The sequence below is a fragment of the Medicago sativa genome, chromosome 5, assembly GCF_051527215.1.
Source record: "Medicago sativa cultivar Bolivia chromosome 5, Bolivia_mono, whole genome shotgun sequence".
In the NCBI taxonomy this organism is placed as follows: Eukaryota; Viridiplantae; Streptophyta; class Magnoliopsida; order Fabales; family Fabaceae; genus Medicago; species Medicago sativa.
Window position 1 is genome coordinate 71,921,749 of NC_140753.1, and position 21,339 is coordinate 71,943,087.

Here is a 21,339-nt window from a genome sequence, read left to right on the forward strand (position 1 = left end):
TTTCATTTAAAAGAAATTAACGAGATATGATTTGTAGAATTGTATTGCCGTGTGGGTAACCGAAAGCTGTAGTACAACTATTTCATTTTTTGACTCAAAGTAGTACAACTAATTATCCCTCATTGATTTTGGTTGAAACCGGAAGTAGTACAAATGTACAATGTTGTACTCTCACAAAACACAAGGATAGATGGATTCATTTCCATGACAAGTACTTGGGTGTAGTACATATAAAGCCTATAGAAGTACCATGTTTGAGGCTATATATCATTTAATTTAAGATGACATAATTCATTACATGATAGTTGATACAAACGATTACATTCAAGCTATAAGATATTGAGGTAGAGATGTTCTACAGGGTCGACATGAGACCACATGAAGCTATCATATGTGTCCAATTTATCCAACTCATGTGTTCTCAGGTCGCCCCTGTTGAATTTTCTCTACTAAATTGCACATTTTACTTTCAAGTGAAGTGAAACTGGTTGATAGAAACACAAAAGGTAAAATATGTTCAATTGTTTGGATATGATTTAGGTAATCAAACTATAGGATTGCGTTATGTTCATCTAATTAAAAAATTGGGTTGTGTATTATATTTCATGTAATGTAATTTTTCTTGTGTGGAGATTTTTATTTTTTTTTTGGAATGGAAGAGTCCATCAAATTTGTTTCATAGGTTTTTCAACGGAGATTAGCAAACAACAATGGAAATTTCGTACTAATAACATGTACTTAATATTATTTTCACAGGGTAAATGGAGAATGTGCCAATCCCTGATCCCTTTTCCCCACCCGGTCACCCATATTGTTCAACACCAATAAATTTTTCACACAAGAATATAATTAAGTCAAGTGCAGAAACTTATTACTTTTGTTAAATTTAATTTAATAAATTCTTCAAACATTAGTAATAACAGGACCAATGTATAACTCAACCAGGCCGGACACCTCTATATAGGTATCATAATCCCTAACTAAAAAAAAAAACTTATGAATAATCAAACTGAACATCTTTATCAAAATTTGAGCTGAGCTAAGTGAAGCTAAGCAGCAGGTATCAATTAAATTAAAATTCTCACAGAAGATTGAATAGATAGTAGCTCTTCCTCCGTTACTTTCTTCCAAATCCCACCTACCATAAGGTATCCTTTCCCCTCTTCCGTTGGAGATTTATCCTCTTCCATTGGAGATTCATCGTTTAATTCACCAAATTCTTCAGTCTCCCTCATTTTCTTAACAGTTGAGTTATCGAGTAGCTGAATATCTGAAGGGGCATCTCGCTTGGCACTATGTTTGATCAGTTTCCAATTCCCTTTCCTTTCTGATGCTTGATTGTGTTCTTCGTTATCGATAACATGAAGAACGGGAAGGCGACCAGATGAACCAACAACCCGAGGCAACATACCAATTGGACATGGGTTCCATGACTTTGCCAGAGCCCATACCTCTGTTTCTTCAGTCTCACAATTCATTTCACTTGACTTTTTATTTCTCATTATCTGTTGTTTAACAAAGTCAAGCTTTTTATATGCTTCACGCATTGATTCTTCGAATTGGGAAACATTCATCGACGACAATAAAGAGCTTTGATCATCTGCATTGTCAAAAACGTTCGACAAAGCAAGACCAGAGAGCAATTGAACTTTCTGCAACAAAGATTTGTCATATATCAGTTGTGCGAGATGAAGAGCTGAATCCATGACCTGCTTGTCGCAGAGATGTGATATTAGAAGACATTTACGAACAAGTTCATGCAAAACCCTCTTCGGCATATTTGCTGCATTAGAAGGTGTTTTGCCAAGAATTCGAACAAGCCATGCAAACAAAGAAGAAAGATAAGAACTTCGATGAATCTCTTTCTTTGAGTATGCAATCCCAATACTTGGGTTATCTGCAAAAGAGATCAATATAAGAACAAAAAAGAAACTAAGCATACAAATTTCGTTTTGTCAAAACAAACACCCCAGCTGAATTAAAGGATGGAAATTTTTATGATTTCATGTTGGCTTAAGGAAACTCGACCAAAAAAACATTCCCATCAGCAGTGCAGTACAAAACCCGTGGAAGTGTCTAGGGCTTAACAAATAAATAGTGCATTAAAAGACACAAGCACTCAAAATAAATTTCCAAGCACCCACAACAATTAAGCGATTTGAAACTTCCGATGTAAAGGAGAAATGTGGTCGGAAAGAATAGCTGCCTACCTTCTTCACACTTCATATCTTCCCGAGCTTCAATCCTATGAAGAACTTCCTTAAGGAGGTTCAGAAATAATTCTGGTTCTTTATTATAAAATCTGAGTATGACAGGCTTCCAATCAGCCAAAACATTATCTATGGTGGGACCAACAGAAGCATCACCCGTTTTCTTTTTGAACTCTGAGGAACTTGATGTTTTCAACAAATAATCCAACAGCACAGACACAACTTCTGAAGAGAAGGAGGAATATAACCGAAGAAGAGATTTCAAGATCCTTTTAATCGGTTTCTTGGGAGCTGAAAGCATCACAAGCTATTAGTACATCAATACCCAAAACATTAATTATTACTGATGATACACTGTAACAAAGTACTTGTGATTAACTTGTTTTTCAGAGTAAAATAAAATTATCCAATATCTTGTAGACCAGCTCTAAAATATTAAATAACCCAATACTTGAGATTTTTTATAAGCAAAAGAAATTAATTAAATTGCGGAAAAAGTATAATCCTGGAGGACCGAGAATTCAAAGAGAAAACATCACGACTCAAACAAGTGAACCAGCCTCTAAGCATGATAGAACTCTAAGCGAGATAGACAAGAAACTCATGAAAAAATAGCCTGTGATTTATAGCCCTGCAAAAAGGCATATAAAACAAAAGTGTTCTATAAAAGAGATGAAGAAGAAAACAGGCCTACCCTCTCTTTGGACTAGTAAAAGCACTTTATTTTGTCGATAATACACCCCAAAATTTAGCCTGTGATAATAGCCAAAGAACTTCCACATGCCAAAATTTTAAATTGGGCTTTCAACATTAAAGTATTAAACGGATCATATGCATGCCAAACCAGACCAAACCAGATGGGATCTAAGATACGATGAATCTCTTTAAAGAATAAAGTGATCTAAAGGGCTATAAGAACAGACAAGTGTGTAAGACATTGGTTAAAGTTACAACATGAAGAAAAAGGAACACAGCTCACTCACGTTTTCCCTTGAGAAGTAAGGTACTAGACTCGGGACTCCCGCCAACTTTCAAACAGATTGCTAATTCACGAATCATAGTCTTGATTTCTTTTTTGATGTTTGCATTGTCTTCACCATGAAAAGGAATTGCTTTGCTCTGAGGTTCCCAATAATTAGATTTTAACCAATCAAGTGCCTGAAAGTATCAGTAAGACTATAGATGAGTTTAGAGCAGTGAGTTGAAAATACTTGGTATGGAAGGAACGAGTGTTTATATTAAGATCTTGGGAAGAAACAAATTATAATTAAATAGGTAACCACATGAATGTGGCTGATTCCCATGCGTTATCGAAAAACATATGTGCATAATCAGTCAAACTAGTCCAATTCCAATAAAATAAACACTAGTTAATGTTTATATTCTAATATCATGGATCTATTAAGAACTGCCTATCTATACTGATAAAAAAAGTTAACTTTTTCCAAAAAAAATATAGTTAACCCAATAAGCTTTGTGCAGTACGGATGACAACTTTGATACACAAGCTAGGTTCCAAATGCCTCTTTCTAACACAGCATACTCAAGTTGGCACATTGAAAATGCCTCTGATGGAAGAGAAGCAGATGTTACCAAGGTCCTATGATATCAAATGAGGTTTTCATGGAGAAGAGGATATTCTATAAAGGATATACCACAGCCACCAAGGGAGTTAAGACATCATTCTTTAAAAGGTCAAAGGGAGAAGAAAAGCTCTCAGCAGATGATCTTCTCTAAAAGTGGCTTATCAGGTGATAATTACAAACTACCAGACAAACATATATACACTCAAAATGTTGTGTTAAACACAGACCTCAGGAGAGAAAATTTGTTCCAATTCTTTCCTAAATGCTAACAACGTAACCAAATTATGGACCACACACACACACTTGCTTACAATTTAATCCCAAAGAAGTAAAAAGATTGTCAAGACATATGATTAAATAAGTCAAAATGAGCCATACCTTAATTGAGGAAATACGAGCAAGCTTGAGAGATGGAAGCCCACGATGTGATACCTCTGAAATAGCAGCAATAAGTAAAACAAAAAGCAGGTACTTAACATGTTAAAGCAAAGATCTTTCAGAATTACAAAGATCATGACCCAATTAGCATAGCATCATGCAAACAAAACAATGATAAACAAGAGTTATAGAATAAGACGAAGCTAGGATTACCTTCTAGCTACAAAAGCAACAAAACTAAATTTATGGTTCTTTGCATACAAAATAGTCATAACATGATTAAAGATGCTAATGGAGAAACTAAATATGAGACCTTGTGGAAAAAATTATATGCCGAAGGAAGTTATAACTTATACTAAAAGTTATTTTTTAAAGAGCTCCTTATTATTAAAAACTCTTATCTTAATTATTTCTTTAACATTAAAATTTGTTTGACAAATTTATCCAAAAAGGCTCTAAGATTTTTTACCGTGACGAATATCAACCAGCATGCGTGGAAGGCCTTTTTCGTCAGCAGCCGCCGCTATTGTCGTATATTCTTTCTTCCGCGACTTCTCAGCATTCTTCGCAACAGCATTCACAATCCTTTCGGGAAGAAAGACAGCACAATCAAATGTTAGAAGAGTCATCAACAAGGTTACTAGAAAACTAGTAGAAGAAAGGTAATGAAAAAGGAGGTCAAACCTCAAACTCGCTACGGAATACAGATTGATGAGAATTTGCTCTGAAACAGAACCATCATTTGATAGATCCTGTCTAAATAAAATAAAATTAAAAAAAAAATTAATTTACAGACATAAGCAATGATGAGTTTGTTTGGAAGAACTTACGGAAACAACTTATGACACGTCCATAAGTTGTTTTCGGCTTATTTTCAAAAGCCTTCGAGGTTAACTTGTGAAAATAGTGTATAGCTTATATGAAAACAGTTTCATTTTATTTTATCTTTTGTTATAGCTATTTTTAAATAAGTCCTTATATGATAACTGCTTAAGCTACAGGTGCTGATCTAAGTTCTTTATCCAAACACAACTTTATTCATGGTTGTTGTTGTTGTACCTAAAAAAACAGGTAAATTTTGAAGAAGTGATGCAACTGGCCTAAACACTAGCGAGACTATTTGTGAGAACTTAAAGAAACAACTTATGACATGCCATAAGCTGTCTCCAGTTTACAATAACAAGCTCTCCAGGATAGCATCTGCAAAAATAGATTATAACTTACATGAAAATAGATTAACTTTATTTTAGCTTTGGTTATAAAAATAATTTATCCCTAAACACATATACCATAAGCGCTTATAAACTGTTTTCATCATATAACAAGAAGCTCCAGGATAGCTTCTAAAGAATAGATTACACCTTACATAAAAAACAGTTTGACTTTAATTTATCGTGTTATGTACATAAATAGCTTATACATAAGCACTAATAAACTTAAGTCGTTTATCCAAACATGAAATTATTCTTCAAACCTAAAAAATGTGTAAGTTGTTGAAAAAGTGGTGGAAATGTGATGTGTCTAACACCGACACATGTGATTACATACACATTCAAGTATGTCATTTTCTTAAATTACTATTGGTGTGGAGTGTGAACGTGTGTCAGTGTCGTGACCGGTGTCGGTGTTACGAATACCTAAAAAATGGGTCCATGCGCTGAATTTCAAGGTAGAGAGCAGTGACATCAATGAGCTCGGGCAAGCAACCTCGAGTTCGCCACGTCGAAATCTGAAAAGCAGAAACATTACACAATTAGGGTTAAATGAACGTTATGTTATGATGAAATTGCAATGTGTATACGATAAAAAAGAAGAAGTTAGCTACGCGTTTAAGAGCATCGGAAAATGAGTTGGGAGAATCGGAGAAGAGAGAGTCTCTAACGAAAAGCCACTCGTTCCAGTTCAACCATGGAACTAGTTTACGGGAATTTGATGATGATGATGATTTTGAATCGTCTTGGAATTCTAGAACTTCGTTGAATCCTAACGGTGGTTCGTCCTCCATCTGAAGGGGAAAGGGGACGATGGAAGTGAAGGTAGTTGCCGGCGCCGGCGGTGGTGGAAGTGGGGATTGAGCCATGAAAAACCCTCGACAGTGGTGTGACTAGAAAGAAGAAAAAAAAAATCAGGGTTTTATATTAAAAAAAATGTACAAAATCTTTATATTTGCAAAAAAAAAAACAGTATATTTTTTTTTTTTGAGGAAAACAGTATATTTTTTGTTCCCAACTCTATTTAGTTGTTTTATATTTGCATATTTTAAACCATCAATTTGAACAATATATTTTTTGTCTTGTAAAAAAAAAATATATATATTTTTTGTAAAAAAAAAAAATTGAACAATATATTTTCCTCCGAGTAAATCATCAAATTGGTCCCTGTTTTTGTACCAAATTCTCAAATCATTCCCTAACTCTATTAATAACTCAAAATAGTTCATATCTTTGTCAAATGTTTCTCAGATTGGTCCCGACTCTATTAGTTGTTTTGTATTTTAAGTCATTAACGTACCAAATAAGATCAAAATACATTATGTCATTAACCACTAAATATTATCCAAAAGATATTGAGTCATTAACACTCAAAATACAAAACAACTAATAGAGTTAGGGACCAATCTGAGAAATATTTGACAGAGATAGAGACCATTTTGAGTTATTAATAGAGTCAGTAACCAATTTGAGAATTTGGTACAAAGACAAAGACCAATTTGATGGTTTACTCATTTTACTCTTGTGTCAAATAAATAGAGAACAAATTTGATAGTTTACTCGTATATTATCAAAAGTTTATGGAACAAGTTACATTAACTTAAATAAGTTAAGAGACCAAATCAATCGATGTTAAGTTAGGCGATCTAACTAAGAGTTGAATATAAGTTCAAAGATCAGAGTGAATTCCAAAAAAATATACGATGATGTCGGTTTGAGACCTTGGAGTGTGATCCTTTAAATGTCACATGTTCGATTCTTCCGATACCAAGTGGGTGGTGGTATTGGATCCATCAAATTTGTTGATACTTGAGCTAGATACCGAGTTTTCAAAACCAAAAAATATAACATAGATTTTTATATGAAAAATAAATAGGCAAGATTACCACGTTGGTCTCTATGAGTGTGTTTGGACGAGGATGAGGTGATGCAACTTTTTGAAGGAATTCAAATTCTTATATGTAAATACTAAATACATTGTTTGAATGATTAATTTGAAGAAGTTTCAAAATGACAACAATTATTTACGAATTTTTTTGTCCAAATTGAAATTAAGGAATTTCAAATTGCACCGGAAAGCTATGAATTTCAAATTTCCTTTTTGTTATAATTCTTTAAAATTTTGCAAGTTGCTCCCATGTTTTACAAAATTTTAGATCAAGTTCTATAAATTTCTAAAAAATTACAAATTGACCCCCCAAAATTTGATTAGAAAATGTTAACAGTGAAATTTTAATTAATCTATCCAAACAAAAACAATTAGAAAAAAGAAGACAATTCAATTGAATCATTTCAATTCTCTAAAATTTCCAAAAATAATTTAAACTTAATTTCAAAAATGATATGGTCATACTCTTCCTTTCAGTTTTCAAATTTATAGTCATTCGACCATGTTTGCATATATGAATATTATATTTGAAGTTTGAAAATTCATATGTAAACATATCAAAATAAATGGAAAAAAAGTAGAAATGACCAAATCATTATCTAAATTTAAATTCAGGGACACATGTAATTTTACCTTAGTACTCCCCATGTGCTTAATTATAAAATCATTACAAAAAAAGATTTGTCTATCAATATGAGATCATTTACAAATTTTTAGATGCATTTACACAATTTTTTGACAAATTTATTACTCAAATTTTCTATTTAATACCCACGATTTTTGTAAAATAATCATTTGTTAAGAAATGGAGGAAGTATTAGCAAAACATAGTGATAAAGTAATCAAAGGACATGTCTTTTTTTAGAATATAACAGTTCTCAACCACACTGATAGCGTGGAATCAAAATATCTAAATATAGAAACAAACTCCCGAAGTTGTGTATGTACTGTAGTGATGATGATGAGCTTCAGTTTTCAACTCCTTCTTCCTCTTTTCTTCTTTCTTATCACAACTTCACTTTCACAACATGCTGACAACCAGGTCAGTAACATCACATGCATCTCTCTCTCTCTCTCTCTCTCTCTCTCTCTCTCTCTCGTGTTGACTTTTATTTTTATCACCACTTTTTTCATTTCTTAACTGATTATTTGAACTGTGGAATTTAGTTTTGTGAAGCTGGAATTGAATCCGGAGAGTCTAGATGTGCAACATCATCATCCAACAAGTTGTTGATCAAAGGTGGTACTGTTGTCAATGCTCATCACCAACATGTTGCTGATGTATATGTTGAAGATGGCATCATTGTTGCCGTCCAACCAAATATCTTGGTACTTTGCTTTAATGTTCTATTTTTATCTTATTTCTATGAGTGAATTCTCATTCTATGTACTAAACTAGTGAGAAAAAATATGACATCCAATTTAGGTATTGTTTGATTGAATTATTTGAATTTATCTATTTATGGAAACAACTTATAATATGTTCATAAGCTGTTTTTACCCAATAACTCTAGGATATTTTATAAATACAACTTATGGCTTATAGAAGTAGTTTATATATAAGCATTTATATAATAAGCACTTATGCTATAAGCACATAGTTAAGTTGTTTATTCAAACATGATATTAATACTTCAGAAAAAAATCCACAAGTAATCCCTGAGAATTACTAAATTATGACATATTTATCCAATCTTCTGAGATTGTTTTGGGTTTTAAAATTGTTTTTGGGGCTAATTAGAGTGTTCTCCTCTCTAGGTCTCAGATTCGAAATCCCCAGGTGCCAACAATTCATGTGTTGGTCCAGTTCTGAGATTAGTCAGTCCTTGGATCGGATTTTGAGTTTCCAAAAAAAACAGGGACTAATGTGTTCCAAATTGGTAATTTTGATGAACTATTCTATGGACTTTTATTTGAGAGAGCCTAAATTAGATGCCACATTTTCTTTTGGAAACTAAAAGAACTAAAACCAGTTTTTAGTAATTTTTTATTTTAATCCATTATCTTCTTGCCTATTTTTTCCCTTTTTATCTGAGTTATGCTTCAAATATTTTTTATGCTGATTTCCTTTTTGTTTGTTCAATGGTTTTCTTTGTCACAGTGAACCACATTAAATTTTGTTACTTTCTTTTTTCTAATGTTTGCATTGTTTGGTTTGTTTCTTCTGTAATTTCTATTGTCAGGTTGGAGATGATGTGTATGTGATAGATGCCACCAGCAAGTTTGTCATGCCAGGTTAGGCCTTAAAGATTTTTAATCTAACTCCTATATACACTAATTCAATATTACTATCATTATTATCATCTTTTATGTGACAAACATTTGAATGTTTGTTTTGTTTGAACCGATAATAGGAGGCATTGATCCTCACGCACACCTAGGGATGGATGCGTTGGGTACTACATCAGTAGACGACTTCTTCAGTGGTCAGTCTGCAGCATTAGCTGGTGGAACAACGATGCACATTGACTTCGTTATGCCAGTTAATGGGAATTTAACAGCTGGTTTTGAAGCCTATGAAAAGAAGGCAAAGAACTCTTGCATGGATTATGGCTTCCATGTGGCAGTTACCAAATGGGATGAATCTGTTTCGACAGATATGGAGATCATGGTTAAGGAGAAAGGTCAAAATTTCTTTCTTTCTTGTGCTTTATGATTATGAGGTAATAAGTAATAAACCCTTTGCATGATTTTTGATGAATTGATTTTAGATAGTTCAATATTGGGTGTACAACTCATAGTTTACTGATAAGTGGCAGGTTGCACGAGGGGTAACTTGTAAACTGCACTGTAGTATTTAAACACATGTACTTTTTAAACCCTAAGCTTGATTAATAGAAAGGTACTTCATTTGTAGACTTAGGCAAAATTGACTGAACTCAAATATTGTGTGTTCTATGTTTGCGACATCATTTTTTCGTATATGTTTACTTCCAAACTAGGGTTGTTGTCCTGACAATATGTAACAACCCTTTAGATGAGTTTTGATGAATTAATTTCAGGTAGTTCGTCTATGTTTCTTATTCTCAGGTATCAACTCTTTCAAGTTTTTCATGGCATACAAAGAATTTATTATGGTCAACGATGAGCTTCTCCTGCAAGGATTTAAGAAGTGCAAGTCTCTTGGTGCCTTGGCGATGGTCCATGCAGAAAATGGAGATGCAGTGTATGCAGGGCAACAGAAAATGATAGAACTTGGAATAACAGGTCCTGAAGGGCATCCTCTTTCAAGGCCTCCAATGGTAAAATCTTTGCTTTTGTTTTGATGAACAACATTTAGTTGGCATGGGATCTTAGATTGGTTATTACTTATTTTGTTTTCTTATATTCTTTGATTACTGTGACTTGGATACCTATGTAGTTGGAAGGAGAGGCAACTTCTCGTGCTATTCGCTTAGCAGATTTTGTGAACACTCCATTATATGTGGTTCATGTAATGAGCATTGATGCAATGGAAGAAATTGCGAAGGCTCGGAAATCAGGTTCTTCACTTTAATCCTTTTAAGTGTTGTTCTCATTTTTTTAAAATGTGTTGCATAGTCATAATGCATTCATTAAGAGAAAGTAGACAATTTCACATGTTATTTTCAAACTTCAGGACAAAGGGTAATCGGAGAACCTGTTGTCTCTGGGTTAGCCCTTGACGACTCTTGGCTTTGGCATCCTGATTTTGAGACTGCAGCAAAGCAAGTTCACTACTTCTTTCCTATTCTATTGGTAGTTGTTATTTCTTGTCTTAAATTTTAATAATGTAATTTGTGTCGGTTCTCATGTTTCAGGTATCTCATGAGCCCTCCTATTAGGAGTAAAGGACATGATAAGGCCCTTCAATCTGCCCTTGCAACAGGAGTTTTGCAGGTTTCACATCTAATTTCAAAAATCCTGAAAGTGATCGCATAATGTTGTTTTGCATCTAAAACTTTCATCGACAATTGAATTTGCTTCATATATTGCAGCAAAGGACTGAATATTTAGTGCTACGGTTGTTAAACCTTCCAAGTCTGTTGTTGCCATGGATTGTTTAATATGTTGTGAGCTCAACTTTACTAGGATTATTTATTTGACAAAATGATTCTTTTTACAACTTCACAGCTGGTAGGAACTGATCACTGTGCCTGGAATTCCACCCAGAAAGCTCGTGGAGTTGATGACTTCCGCCAAATTATAAATGGTGTCAATGGTAATCACTCAATGGTTTTGGATATGTGTGGTCTAATTGCATTGTGTTTAATTTCGAAGTGTTAAATTACTAATATGAATTGCAACTCAAAATCTGTAGGTATTGAAGAAAGGATGCACGTGGTCTGGGACATAATGGTGGTATGACAATAAACTTCTACCTAAGCCCTCACTTTCTTGTTAGATTGTTGAAAGGGGAGATGATAACATTTTAACTAGATTTTATTGTTCTCTCTCTCTCTCTCTCTCTCTCTCTCAGGAATCTGGTCAAATGTCGGTCACGGACTATGTCAGAGTGACAAGCACTGAATGGTATGTTCTTTGATATTCAAAGAAAATATTGACATCCATTTCTTATGAAAATAAGGAGAATTCAGACAATTTTGTTATTCTTATTGTTTGGTAAAATTGCCAAAAATATTAATGATGTTTTAACTTGTACAATCATTTTAGTGCTAGAATCTTCAATATATATCCAAGGAAGGGAGCTATACTTCCGGGGTCCGACGCAGATATTATCATCCTGAATCCTAACTCAAGTTTTGAGATAACTGCAAAATCTCACCACTCCAGATTGGACACAAATGTTTACGAGGGATGGAAAGGAAAGGTGCTAGTTTAACTTTATTCTAGTTTTGTTCATGTGGCGATTGAATTTCATTTTCTATAAAACACTAGACACGACATTGATACGTAGACACCGATGATAATTTAAGAAAATGATAGTAATTGGCAAATTGCGTATAATCACATGTGTCGGTTCGACACATTGAAATGTCGGTCAGTGGTACATAGCTATCTCTCTTACTTGGTTTGTTCATTCAATGTTCTTTTACGTTGTTGGTGTCCTATGTCGAGGTTCAACAAATGCTTCTTTGTACGTTGCTCAATAATTGAAGCCTTGTCATGTAATATTATCAAAATCCAATGTCTTTATATACTTTTTCTAATTATTTTCAGGGGAAAATTGAAGTGACTATAGCAGGAGGAAGAGTTGTTTGGGAAAATAATGAACTGAAAGTTGTTCCTGGTACTGGGAGATACATACAGATGCCTCCTTTTAGTTATCTGTTTGATGGATTGGACAAAAAGGATGCTGTTTATCTAAGTTCCCTTAAAGCCCCAGTAAAAAGAGCCAAATCTACCACTTAAAAAATTTCTGGTATTGTTTTTTACTATATTGTTAATATAGTTTTTCCATTCAAACAAAGAAAAAACATGTACTAGAAAACTTTGATTGTATATAGAATAATTTTGTTGTGTTACTTTGCTTAGATTTGTGTCCAAAGCAATGGGAGAAAAAGGAAAAATAACATGAATAAGATACTGTATAAGTATTATATAGAACACTTATATTGGTTAGACTATGTAGCACACCAATGAATAAGATGTGTAATATGTTATGGTTACTGATGCTGAACTTGGAGAGTTATCTCCATACTTTGTAGGCTGGTTTGAAGACCGCAACCTCTCTACCGATGACAGCATCAAATAAAATAGATATTGTTTGAATTGATATATTTGAACTTATCTAGTGGTATAAGCACTTGTGACAATGACCAAATAAAATAGCTTCAGACCTCAACAAATAAAATAGTTAACAGCACACAATCTTCTAAGCATGAACTCATTCAAACCATTGCTGAATAATATGTACTTAGTATTTCTGGAAAGTTAAATTTCATTGAACTCACTATGTATGCATCAACAATGTTGCACCTGTACTAAAATCAAAGCACATATAGTTAATATGCTTATCTTCATTGAAAATTAAATTTACGTATCTATAGTCCAAGGCTTGCATAGTCATGAGATCATTTGTACATTTGCTTAAATAAAGTAAATAATTCTTACTAAATAGCATATCACTTTCTAAAATATATATCTACGTAGACTATAGAACAAATCAATTACAACTTTCTTCGTGCAATAAGAACGAAAATGAAACTTCCTAGCTTAGGATTAAATAAATCAATTCATATCATATTGCATGTATTTTTTTTTGAAGGAATCATATTGTATATATTGTTGTTCGTTTTCACCTATAATCAATATTTTGCTTAGGAAAAAAAATTGTGTTGCAAAAATTATTTTTTAGACTTTAAAAAAAAAAAGAATAAACGGTCAATCTAACCAATTTGGTCATAAACCATTAAAATCAATCAAAAAGTGCCTAAACTATACTCTCATTAGTCAATTTGGTCCCTATAATTAATCTAACCAATTTGGTCATAAACCATTAAAATCAATCAAAAAGTGCCTAAACTATACTCTCATTAGTCAATTTGGTCCCTATAATTTAAAGACTAATCTGTGTTGGTTTTAACAATGTAAAGATTTGTTGGTTTTAACAATTTAAAGATTTTTTTTGACAAAAATGGATCCTCTTCATATCTCTCTCATTTACTCAATTTTCACATCTCAATCCTTAATCAACTTTTGTCCCTCTATTTCGAATACCAATATTATTTTCTCTTTATATTTCAGTGGTCTAGATCCCTTCACTATTTCCTGAGTTTTTTTTTTCCACTCGAGAGGATTTTAATCCCTAAACTCAATGTTTATTTTTTTAAGAATTGACTAGACAACTTCCTATACAATACTATTATATTTGTTTTCTTAATAAGAGTGACATTTTCCAAAACATAATGCAAATACATGTGTATCTAAAAAAGTAAGTTAATCCAAAAGAAGAAAATGTGACAATTTCGGGGATATAATATAGAAATACATTTAGAGTACTAATGTTAATTTGATCAAAGAAAGAGAAAAAATTATTATTAAATTTACAACGGTATAGCCCACAATTCTTACTTGATGGCGAAAATACTGAAATTGATAGGTCGAACATCACAAGCTAGTTCGAACTCCGACTCCTCCACTTATGTGAGTTTTAATGACTATTATCATTTCATATATTTAAAAAGAATACTTAAATGCACTTTTGACCCCTTAATTTTTACAAACTTGCAATTTTGACCCTTAAACTTGTAAAATGGCCCTTTTGGTCTACTATTTATAGCATTTTTTTTGCAAAAGTGACGCTCCCATTAATTTTGACCAAGTCAACACCGATGTTGGTGGCCAAAGTTGATGGTGTGTGCAAACTAAAGGTCAAAATCGGCGATTTGTATAAGTTAAGAAGTCGAAAGTGTAATTTAGCCTGATAAAGAATACACGTGACATCCGAATCATTAAATTTGATGTTCATGTAAGTATTGACCCAGTCAAAATCAAATGAGACTTACTTTTACAAAATGAACTAAAGTTGAGACCCCAAAAATGTAATTATTAAAATTGGGGGCCAAATTCGCAACTTTGTAAAAGTAGAGAGGACAAAAGTGTGTTTTTAAACTTAAAAAGAAAGAATATAAAACATGGTGAGTGACAGACAACTTTCTGTGATGTCAACAAGACAACAATCTTGTACTTACCGATGAACTGAAACTAAATTGACAAACAAAAACACAATTTCTCTCTCTTCCATTTCCATATTTCACTTTCTCTTTTGAGTCTGAAACAGTAATCTCCACTTCGCCCTGCTGCTGAAAAAGGTATCACACGCACAAATTTCATTTTTTTTTTTTGTGTTTTAAGGTTTATTTGCCATTTTTGTTGCCTTATGTTTTCCTAGTTCTGATTAGGGTTTATAGTTTTTGCCCCATTTTCCAATTTTCTAATTTTATACTTGCAATGCTCAAGAATTTGATAGTCACCATTTTTGTTTCAAGGGTTTGTTTAAACTGTGTTTTCAAGCCTTAATGCATGTGGTAGAGCACTAAGTTAGACTCTGAGGTAGAGCACTTTGTTGGGAGAGTTAAGGCCTATGAGGCACTGATTCGGATACGGACACAACACTGACACTGGTAACAATTTGTGAAAATAACAAAATTTAATGCAATCATACGTGTCATGTGTCATGTGTCGTGTTGGTGTCAGACACTGACACGTGTCGGGCATTAGACACACCTTTGATCAAAAGTATCGGTGCTACGAAGGTTAAGACTGCCTTGGTTTACCTTGCCAAGTTATGTAGGTGTAGCTTTATTGTTAATTATAGTTGCAGTAGCATTGATGGTGTGGTATTGAAATGTTGCAGGACTGCTACTACTTTATTTTGTTTGCTTTGTTTTATTTTGGTGTGTAGAAGTCTCTAGTGTTAGCTTTGTATCATGGGTCTCATGTATTTGTCTTGACTGAACCTTTTCCTTGTGTTTTATTTACTTGTTGTAGTGTTGTTGCTTTTAATTTTATAACCATATTTGATGAAATAAGCTTGTAAATCTCTATGTTTGCAACATAACTTATTATAGATCTTATTGACTTGTTTTTTGCAGTTTTGGTTTGGCACTTTCACCTTTAATTGAAACTTCATGGATAGTTCGGAGAATTTAGTAGACTGTGATAGTATTCATGATGAAGGTATGGAAGTTGATAACTCTGATGATGATGAAGCATGTTGGAAGCCTGCAACGGGGATGCGTTTTTCTTGCATAGATGATGTCAAGACACTTTATAGAGAGTATGCTTTGAAAAAGGGTTTTCGGTGGAAGACCAGAACATCGAAAAAAAGAGATGATGGAGAGACCTGCTATGCAATTCTTGTTTGCACAAGAGAGGGGTCTCAAGGGTCAGAAATTCCGTGTACGTTAAAGACACCCCCACCTAAGACAAAAAATTGTCCTGCCAAGATTTGTATTAAGTTGGAAAAGGATGGTTTGTGGTACATTTCAAAATTTGAATCTAGACATTCTCACAAGACCAGCCCTACAAAGAAAATGGACTTGCATGTAAAGAGAACAATCGAAATCAATGATGATGCAGGAGTGAGGACCATTAAGACTTTCCGATCTATTGTCAACAATGCGGAAGGGCATGAAAATATACCATTTTGCGAAAAAGACATGATAAATTATGTTAACAATGAACAGCATTTAATTGGAAAAGAAGGTGATGGCAAGGCTTTAATGAGCTATTTTTCTAAAATGAGGGAACAAAATTCGAATTTCTTCTACGACATAGATTTGGATGACGATTTTCATGTAAGGAATGTGTTTTGGGCTGATGCAAGAAGTAGAGCTACTTATGAGTATTTTGGAGATGTTGTGACTTTCGACACAACATATTTGACCAATAAGTATGACATGCCTTTTGCTACATTTGTAGGTGTGAACCATCATGGTCAATCAACATTACTTGGATGTGGGCTGCTCTCAGGAGAAGACACAGAGTCATTTGTGTGGCTTTTCAAATCATGGCTTCATTGTATGCTTGGAAAGGCCCCTGTGGGTATTGTGACAGACCAATGTAAGGCTGTACAAAATGCCATTGAGTTAGTCTTCCCTACAACACGCCATAGGTGGTGTTTATGGCATATAATGAAAAAAATTCCTGAAAAGCTCAACGAATACAGTGAATATAAAAGGATCAAGTCTGCGATGGAAGGAGCAGTTTATGATACACACACAACAACTGGTTTTGAAGATAAATGGTGTTCCTTCATCGACAAGTTTATGCTTCAACATAATGATTGGTTGAGTGGGTTGTATGAAGAGCGTCATAGATGGGCACCAACCTTTGTAAGAAAATATTTTTGGGCAGGTATGTCAACTACGCAGCGAAGTGAGAGCATGCATGCTTTCTTTGATGGGTATATCAATTCAACAACAAGTCTAAATCAATTTGTAAAGCAATATGATAATGCTCTTAGTAGTCGAGCAGAAAAAGAATTTGAAGCGGATTTTAATTCACTGGATACTACAATTCAGTGTGTGTCAAACTCGTCCATTGAAAAGCAATTCCAAGGTGAGTACACTCATGCCAAATTCAAAGAAGTTCAAGCTGAATTCATATCCAAAATGAATTGTGCTCCCTCGTTGAATGTTGTCGAGGGTTGCTTTGCTACTTATCATGTGTTGGAGGAGGTTGTAGTTGGAGGCAGACATAAAGAAAATGTCTTCAAAGTTGTGTTTAATCAGGAAAACCATGATTTCAGCTGTGAATGTTCGTTGTTTGAGTTTAGAGGTATCCTGTGTTGTCATGTGTTATCTGTGTGTTCACGAGAGAGGGTTAAAAATGTGCCAGAGAAGTATGTTTTAACAAGATGGAAGAAAAATATTAAAAGGAAGCATTCATATATTAAGAGTAGTTATTGCGCGAGAGAATTGAAGCCACAGATGGACAGGTTTGACAAATTGTGCAAGCATTTCTATGAGATTGCTGAAGTAGCCGCAGAATCTGAAGATGCAACTAAGGCACTCCATGAAACATTACATCAATTTAAGTGTAGTAAGGATGGTATAACTGACATTGTTAACAGAAGTTTCATTGATGACTCAAATCCAAACAATGGTGCTGGAATTCACAGTCCATTGCGGGTTAAATGTGAAGATCAAGGAAATGAACCAAGCGAAGTAATGACAGACAGGCTACTACAGTATGTCTTTTTTCCTTCAGAAATTATGTATTCTCCATATATGTATGTATATTGAATCTTAGTTTTTTATTTGTCCAAATGTGTAGGAGTGCAATATTGGAATGGTGAGAAATCAGATCGAAAGCAACATCTATGTAGAATCATCTATTGAGGTTGTCAGTGGTGGTGGTTTGTTGGATTGAAGTACTGACGTTCGTGTCCATTATAAAATTATGTTAACTAATGTTTAAATTCATGGTCAAGTGTGTGATTGTTTGTTGCATTTATGTGTTGTGTTACAGATCTGAGGAAACATATGTACTAGTTCAGGATTATGTATGTACTAGTTGACAATAATTTATGTACTTTATTAGGATAACATATGTACTAGTTGAGGATAACTTATGTAGTAGTTTAGGATAACATCTGTATTAATTGAGAATAGTTTATGTACTGGTTGAGGAAATTTATGTTTATATAACATTTCTAATGAAAATAAGGCAAAAAAGTCTTGCATGGATTATGGCTTCCATATCAGTTACTAAATGGGACGAAGTTGTTTCAAAGGAAATGAAAATCGTGGTCACGGAGAAAGGCCGGTGTTTATTTCCTTTTGGTGCTATATGATTACATGGTAACAAGTGTTGGTTATGACTCATAGTTTATTGATAAGTGGGCAAGTGGTAATCTTGTAAACTGGACCGTAGTATTTAAACACAAGTTGTACTATGCAAACTCTAATAGAAAGGTATTGAAGCCACTTTGCAGTCGAAGACGTAGAAACAGTTGACCAAACTCTGTGATCGAATATTGTGTCTCCTTTGTTTGTGGTTTTTGTATTTGTTTACTTTTGAAATAGGGTTGTTGTTCTGACAATAAGTACAAATCCTTTAAGTGAGTTTTGAGGAATTGATTTCTGGTAGTTCGTCTATGTTTTTTAATTATGTGTATCTACTCTTTTAAGTTTTTCATGGTACAAGGATTTAAGAATGCATGTCTCTTGGTGCCTTAGCCATGGTCCATGCAGGAAATGGAGATGATGTTTATGCAGGGCAACAGAAAATGATAGAACTTGGACTAACTGGTCTTAAAGGACATCTTCTTTCAAGGCGTGCAGTGGTAAGTTCTCTTTTGTTTTGATTTTGATGAACAACATTTGGTCGTTATGTGATTGTAGAATGATTATTACTTATTTTTTATATTATTTTGATTACTAAAGTCTAAACATATTTATATCTATGTAGTTGGAAGGAGAGGCAACTTCTCGCGCTATTCACTTATACGTGGTTCATGTAATGAGCATTGATGTAATGGAAGAAATCGTGAAGGTTCTAAAATCAGGTTCTTCGTCTTAATCCTTTGTGTTGTTAAATTATTTTAATCATGTGTTCCACAGTAGTAATGCATTTATCTAGAGAAAGTAGAAAATTTTAACTTATAAAAATAAGAAATCCTTTTGTAGGAAAACAAATGCTTTTGCAAAACAACATTTTTTATGGGGAAAAAGAAGATTCCACTCTTGTGTCATAAGTGCAGAAACTTGGTACAAAACAATTCACTGGTTGGTTCACGTGTTTCTAGTGTGACATTTTAAGTTTTGTTGATAACATAGTTTTAGTGATATTCCTTTTTTGTTTTTAAACTTTTGAATAGAAGATTGGTTTATATGTTACATTGTGATGTTCATGTGTTTTGTTCCCTAACCAAGTGATTGGGCTCAAATGATTAATGAGCTCAAGTTAAGGAGAAACCGAGTTCAAATCCTAGCTGGAACAATCCTTGGTTAACCTTTATTTACTTCTCGGTCGAACTCTAAACTATCAGTGCCTCGTACCCCAGGAACTAGAGGGTTAAGACAAAAAATTGTGTTTTGTTCTCTGATAACTTTTCGGCGAGGTTACCAGTTTGTTTCCTAACTTTGGGATAAAGGGTAATTGGAGAGCCTATTGTCTCAGCCTCTCAGGGTTATCCCTTGAAGACTCTTGGCTTTGACATCCTGATTTTGAGACTGCTGCAAAGTGCAAAGCAAGTTCACCACGTCTTTCCTTTTCTTTTTTAGTTGTTATTTCTTGTCTTAATTTTCATGACAGTATGTCGTGTCGATTCTCATGTTTCAATTATGTCACGAGTCCACCTATTTAGGAGTCAAGGACATGATAAGGCACTTCAGGCTACCCTTGCAACATGGTTTTGCAGGTTTCACATCTAATTGAAAATTTCTTAGTGTAAATATCACAGATATTATACATTTATCGAAATGAACATGATGTTTTTCTAAAGTTTCATCTATTATTGAATTTGCTTCATATATTTCATCAATGGAACATTGCCGTGGATTGTACAATATGATATGTATACTTATCCATGGTGGTATGATAATAAATTTCTACCTTGCCCTCCATTTTTTGTTTGTTGATTGAAAGATGAGAGGATAGCCTTTTAATTATATTTTATGGTCATATATACCTCAGGAATCTGCCCAAATAACAGTCACTGACTATGTCCGATCGGCAAGCACTGAATAATATGTTCTCTGAAAATATTGGTATTCATTTTGTTCCGACCTCAATTCCACCGAATTGTTTTTCTGAGGTATTGTCCATTTCGGGTCATATGTTAATTAGTCTCCACGATTTTGTCCTTTAAAGGCACCTTAGTGGGTTGAGAAGAGGAGTGTTTATAAACAACTTTGTCTCGATCAGCAAAGACGCCTTTTAAAGACAAATGTATTAGGACTCACATATGATTCAAAGCAGAAAATACCTCACAGGCGGGCGGTGATGCAGTGGACTTAAAGTTTGAACAATTTATTACTTTTATGGCAATAAGTTCTGACTATTTTATTATTCGTATCATTAATTTGATGATTCTTTATGGTAAAATTGCCAAAAATGTTAATGATGTTTTTACTTGTTCACTCCTTTTAGTGCTAAAAACTTCAATATATATCCAAGGGAGTTAATTTTCCAGGGTCTGATGCAGATATTATCATCCGAAACTCATATGATCAAACTAATTAACTAATATTATACCTCACGGTCAAACTCCAAATTACCGGAGCCTTTCTCATAAAAACAGGGTTAACACAAAAAAGGAAACGACGGTCCGCTGACATAAAAAAAAGGCTATACGTAAGAAAATATCAGCTTTTATTCAAAACTGGATTATTAATGATATAGGGTCCGTTTGTTACGGATTAAAATAAAAGTGATTTTGACAAAATAATTTAGAGATTATATTTTAGAGATTTTATGAAAAATCAGAATCTATTTTGCGTTTGTTTACCGTAATAAAAATCAATTTTTTTAAAGAAATAATCTTAGTTTGTTTGGATACAAATATATAAAAGGGATTTTTTATTACAAAATTAGTTCAATCTTTTAAACAATATTTTCTCTCCTCTAAAAAAAATCTATTTTTTGAGAAGCTGCTCTTAACAGCTTCTCATTTGAAGTTGTTTTTACATTTTTTT

At 33.6% G+C, this 21,339-nt stretch overlaps 3 protein-coding genes and 1 long non-coding RNA gene across 7 annotated transcripts; 3 read left to right on the forward strand and 1 right to left on the reverse strand.

Annotated features, from left to right (window-relative positions):
• Positions 1 to 293: 293 nt before the first annotated feature.
• On the forward strand, positions 294 to 2,629 carry LOC146924671 (uncharacterized). Its single transcript, XR_015010232.1, has 2 exons — positions 294 to 506; positions 757 to 2,629. It is a non-coding gene; the product is annotated as an uncharacterized LOC146924671 (long non-coding RNA).
• On the reverse strand, positions 850 to 6,276 carry LOC146924672 (las1-like family protein). The gene is made up of 8 exons (XM_085709624.1): positions 6,000 to 6,276; positions 5,812 to 5,903; positions 4,859 to 4,930; positions 4,644 to 4,759; positions 4,175 to 4,230; positions 3,194 to 3,368; positions 2,211 to 2,501; positions 850 to 1,897 (listed from the first exon to the last, which is right to left on the reverse strand). Exons 1-8 carry the CDS (start codon positions 6,252 to 6,254, stop codon positions 1,068 to 1,070), a joined length of 1,887 nt encoding a protein of 628 aa, XP_085565750.1. The 5' UTR covers positions 6,255 to 6,276; the 3' UTR covers positions 850 to 1,067.
• Positions 6,277 to 8,181: 1,905 nt separating this feature from the next.
• LOC146924673 (dihydropyrimidinase-like) lies at positions 8,182 to 12,968 on the forward strand. 3 transcript variants are annotated; one of them, XM_085709643.1, is made up of 14 exons: positions 8,182 to 8,315; positions 8,441 to 8,602; positions 9,457 to 9,508; positions 9,628 to 9,897; positions 10,304 to 10,515; positions 10,635 to 10,755; positions 10,872 to 10,959; positions 11,053 to 11,131; positions 11,366 to 11,453; positions 11,553 to 11,593; positions 11,712 to 11,764; positions 11,906 to 12,062; positions 12,413 to 12,614; positions 12,901 to 12,968. In XM_085709643.1, exons 1-13 carry the CDS (start codon positions 8,229 to 8,231, stop codon positions 12,602 to 12,604), a joined length of 1,602 nt encoding a protein of 533 aa, XP_085565769.1. In that variant the 5' UTR covers positions 8,182 to 8,228; the 3' UTR covers positions 12,605 to 12,614; positions 12,901 to 12,968. The 3 variants fall into 3 exon arrangements, with proteins under 3 accessions (XP_085565769.1, XP_085565768.1, XP_085565767.1); XM_085709642.1 differs by lacking the exon at positions 12,901 to 12,968 and adding an exon at positions 12,728 to 12,861; XM_085709641.1 differs by lacking the exon at positions 12,901 to 12,968 and having other exon boundaries at positions 12,413 to 12,861.
• A 1,885-nt stretch (positions 12,969 to 14,853) lies between these two features.
• On the forward strand, positions 14,854 to 20,146 carry LOC146924674 (protein FAR1-RELATED SEQUENCE 5-like). 2 transcript variants are annotated; one of them, XM_085709638.1, is made up of 5 exons: positions 14,854 to 15,006; positions 15,790 to 17,888; positions 17,975 to 18,986; positions 19,112 to 19,208; positions 19,330 to 20,146. In XM_085709638.1, exons 2-3 carry the CDS (start codon positions 15,826 to 15,828, stop codon positions 17,994 to 17,996), a joined length of 2,085 nt encoding a protein of 694 aa, XP_085565764.1. In that variant the 5' UTR covers positions 14,854 to 15,006; positions 15,790 to 15,825; the 3' UTR covers positions 17,997 to 18,986; positions 19,112 to 19,208; positions 19,330 to 20,146. The 2 variants fall into 2 exon arrangements, with proteins under 2 accessions (XP_085565764.1, XP_085565763.1); XM_085709637.1 differs by having other exon boundaries at positions 19,112 to 20,146.
• The last annotated feature ends 1,193 nt before the right edge of the window (positions 20,147 to 21,339 follow it).